We start from the raw sequence: 3,906 nt of genomic DNA on the forward strand, positions 1-3,906 counted from the left end.
CTCCATGCCAGAGGTATCGTGGTTTTTATATATATATCCTTGTTTATGGGCAAATATACGTTCATGTGTGTTTATGTAACCTAATCATTCCTAGTTCTCATTAACTTAACGTAGTTTAAAATAAAGAAAATATTTATAAATTAGAGGAAGCTTTAATAAATTTACTTGGGAACTTTGTAAGAAAATGAACGTAGTGAAATAAAGATAGGCTACCCAGTGTTTATGCCACTGTTGTGTTCTAAGGTATTTATGTTTATACTTGGAGTGGAACACATTTATAAAATATATGTTGAAGACGCAGAGGACTTCACTAAGAGTATTCTTCCTCCTGCAGATTAATGGTGGCAGAGCACGCAGTGCGGTGGGACAGTCGCTTCACCTTCACTTGCAAGATGACCGCTAACGCCTCCACGGGCGAGCTAGACTCTTGCATGTGCCGGGTCTCCGTCAGACAGGTATTGCTCTTACTACTACTATATTCTTCAAGGTAATAGACTCCTGCATATGCCTGGTCTCCCCAAGGTAAATCACCTCTTACAAGGCTTTGTTGTATGACGTCCGTCAATAGTGCTGTTGGTCCCTCCCATTCAACCTCTTCCCATACACTTTCTCTTACACAATGGAGATATCTTCCCCAAGGCTCGGTCTCCGACCAGGCCTCCTAGATTTGAAAAAAATGTTTCAAGATAAAAATGACTAAGAAGCACATAAAAATTTGTGTATACAGAATGTAAGAAATAGTTTGTAAGATTTCAGTCAGATACTTATATATATATATATATATATATATATATATATATATATATATATATATATATATATATATATATATATATATATGTATATATATATATATATATTATTTTTTTTATTATCACACCGGCCGATTCCCACCAAGGCAGGGTGGCCCGAAAAAGAAAAACTTTCACCATCATTCACTCCATCACTGTCTTGCCAGAAGGGTGCTTTACACTACAGTTTTTAAACTGCAACATTAACACCCCTCCTTCAGAGTGCAGGCACTGTACTTCCCATCTCCAGGACTCAAGTCCGGCCTGCCGGTTTCCCTGAATCCCTTCATAAATGTTACTTTGCTCACACACACACATATATATATATATATATATATATATATATATATATATATATATATATATCTTTCAACACATCGGCCGTATCCCACCGAGGCGGGGTGGCCCAAAAGGAAAAACGAAAGCTTCTCCTTTTACATTTAGTAATATATGCAGGAGAAGGGGTTACTAGCCCCTTGCTCCCGGCATTTTAGTTGCCTCTTACAACACGCATGGCGTACGGAGGAAGAATTCTGTTCCACTTCCCCATGGAGATAAGAGGAAATAAACAAGAACAAGAACTAGTAGAAAACCCAGAGGGGTATGTATATATACGCTTGTACATGTATGTGTAGTGTGACCTAAGTGTAAGTAGAAGTAGCAAGACGTACCTGAAATCTTGCATGTTCATGAGACAGAAAAAAGGACACCAGCAATCCTACCATCATGTCAAACAATTACAGGCTTTCATTTTACACTCACTTGGCAGGACGGTAGTACCTCCCTGGGCGGTTGCTGTCCACCAACCTACTACCTATGATATATATATATATATATATATATATATATATATATATATATATATATATATATAAATTATATATATGTATATCGATAGGTATTAAATAACCCATGAAGGTTAAATATGAAATAAATTAATTTCAGGCACCCTTTTGAGGCTTATATATTGAAAAAATCTGAATCTGTCTGTGTATTTAATAGTCTTATTAAGACAAATCATTTACAAAAATAAAAGTCCGAATAATTTCAAGTTGTGTTAAACACTAAACTAAAACATCCAATACTATCATAATACTGTTTATTGAAAGTTTTCAAAAATATTTTAAAAAGTAAAAAAAAAAGTACATTAGCTTATTAACTGAAGATTGAAAATCTAAATTCATAGTTCAGAACTTGAGCAACAGCCTCTCTCAACGGAAGTAACTGACATAGTGTGTGTGTATATATAAGAACATAAAGAAGCAACACTGCAACAGGCCTACTGACCCATGCGGAGCAGGTCCATGTCCACCCCCCCGGATTAGACCAATGACCCCCCCAGTCTGGTCATCCCCACTCAAGGATGGAGCACTGTACCACACCCAGCAGCACAAGCTAGTCATGTCCAACTCACACCCACCCACACCCACACCCACTCATGTATTTATCTAACCTATTTTTAAAACTACACAACGTTTTAGCTTCTGTGACTGTACTCGGGAGCTTGTTCCACTCATCCACAACTCTATTACCAAACCAGTACTTTCCTATATCCTTCCTGAATCTGAATTTTTCCAACTTGAAACCATTGCTGCGAGTCCTGTCTTGGCTGGAAATTTTCAGCACACTATTTACATCCCCTTTATTTATTCCTGTTTTCCATTTATACACCTCGATCATATCCCCCCTAATTCTACGCCTTTCGAGAGAGTGCAGATTCAGGGCCCTCAGTCTATGTTAGGTATGTCATCCTCCTTTGTACGTTTTCCAGAGCATTTATTCCATTCTGTAATACGGTGACCAGAACTGAGCAGCATAGTCTAAATGAGGCCTAACCAAGGATATATAGAGTTGAAGAACAACCTGAGGACTTCTATTATTTATACTTCTAAATATGAAGCCAAGAATTCTGTTAGCTTTATTGCGAACACTAATGCACTGTTGTCTTGGTTTTAGGTTACTGCTAACCAGAACTCCTAAATCATTTTCGCAATCGGTAGTATTAAGATCTACATTATTTAGTTTATATGTGGCATGGTTATTTAACTGTCGAACATTTAGAACTTTGCATTTGTCAATATCAAACTGCATCTGCCACTTCTCCGACCATTGCATCAGTCTATTCAAATCATCCTGGAGTGCTCTAATGTCCTCATTAGAATGAATTGGACGGCCTATTTTGGTGTCATCAGCAAATTTGCTTATGTCGCTATTTATTCCCTCATCTATGTCGTTTATGTAAATTGTGAACAACAACGGACCCAACACTGACCCCTGAGGAACACCGCTTGTGACGTGCCCCCATTCTGATTTCTCCCCATTTATGCAAACTCTCTGCTGTCTATTTGTCAGCCATGCCTCTACCCAGGAAAAAATTTCTCCTCCTATTCCGTGTGCCCTAGGTTTCCTCAATAGCCTCTGGTGTGGAACTCTATCGAAAGCCTTACTGAAGTCCATATACACAATATCATATTCATTACCATGATCTACCTCCTCAAACACCTTAGTGAAAAAAGTTAGTAAATTCGTAAGACAGGAACGCCCCTTTGTAAAACCGTGTTGAGAATCATTAATCAATCTGTGCCTGTCAAGATGGCTACGAATTGCTTCGGCAATTGATTCCATAAATTTTCCCACTATGGAGGTAAGGCTTATTGATCTATAGTTCGAAGCCAAGGACCTGTCACCTGCCTTGTAAATAGGTATTACATTTGCCATTTTCCACTTATCAGGCACTATGCCAGTTTGTAGTGATATGTTAAAAAGATTAACCAAAGGTATGCTAAGTTCCTCTTTACATTCCTTTAACACCCTTGCAAACAGTTCATCAGGACCTGGGGATTTGTTAGGTTTTAGTTTCTCTCTTTGTCTGAGGACCATGTCACTAGTTACCGCAATCGTACATAGTCTATTATCATCCTGTTCTACGTAATCTATTATTTCAGGAATATCGCTAGTATTTTCCTGGGTGAAAACTGAGAGGAAGTAGGTGTTTAGAATTACACACATATCCTTATCACTATCAGTGATCTGACCAGAGTTACTCTAAAGTGGGCCAATCTTGTCCCTAATCTTAATTCTGTATACTTGAAAGAACCCTTTTGGGTTAGTCTTT

At 37.9% G+C, this 3,906-nt stretch overlaps 1 protein-coding gene across 1 annotated transcript in view; it reads left to right on the forward strand.

Moving 5' to 3' along the window:
• Positions 1-337: 337 nt before the first annotated feature.
• The window catches only part of LOC128704246 (uncharacterized), a 135,712-nt gene continuing 132,143 nt past the window's right edge, over positions 338-3,906 (forward strand). Inside the window, exon 1 of the mRNA XM_070096019.1 lies at positions 338-455. Within this exon, the coding sequence (XP_069952120.1) occupies positions 339-455 (117 nt within the window). The 5' untranslated portion in view covers position 338. The remainder of the gene's footprint in view (positions 456-3,906) is intronic.

The sequence above is a fragment of the Cherax quadricarinatus genome, chromosome 52 (assembly GCF_038502225.1).
Source record: "Cherax quadricarinatus isolate ZL_2023a chromosome 52, ASM3850222v1, whole genome shotgun sequence".
Classification (NCBI taxonomy): domain Eukaryota; kingdom Metazoa; phylum Arthropoda; class Malacostraca; order Decapoda; family Parastacidae; genus Cherax; species Cherax quadricarinatus.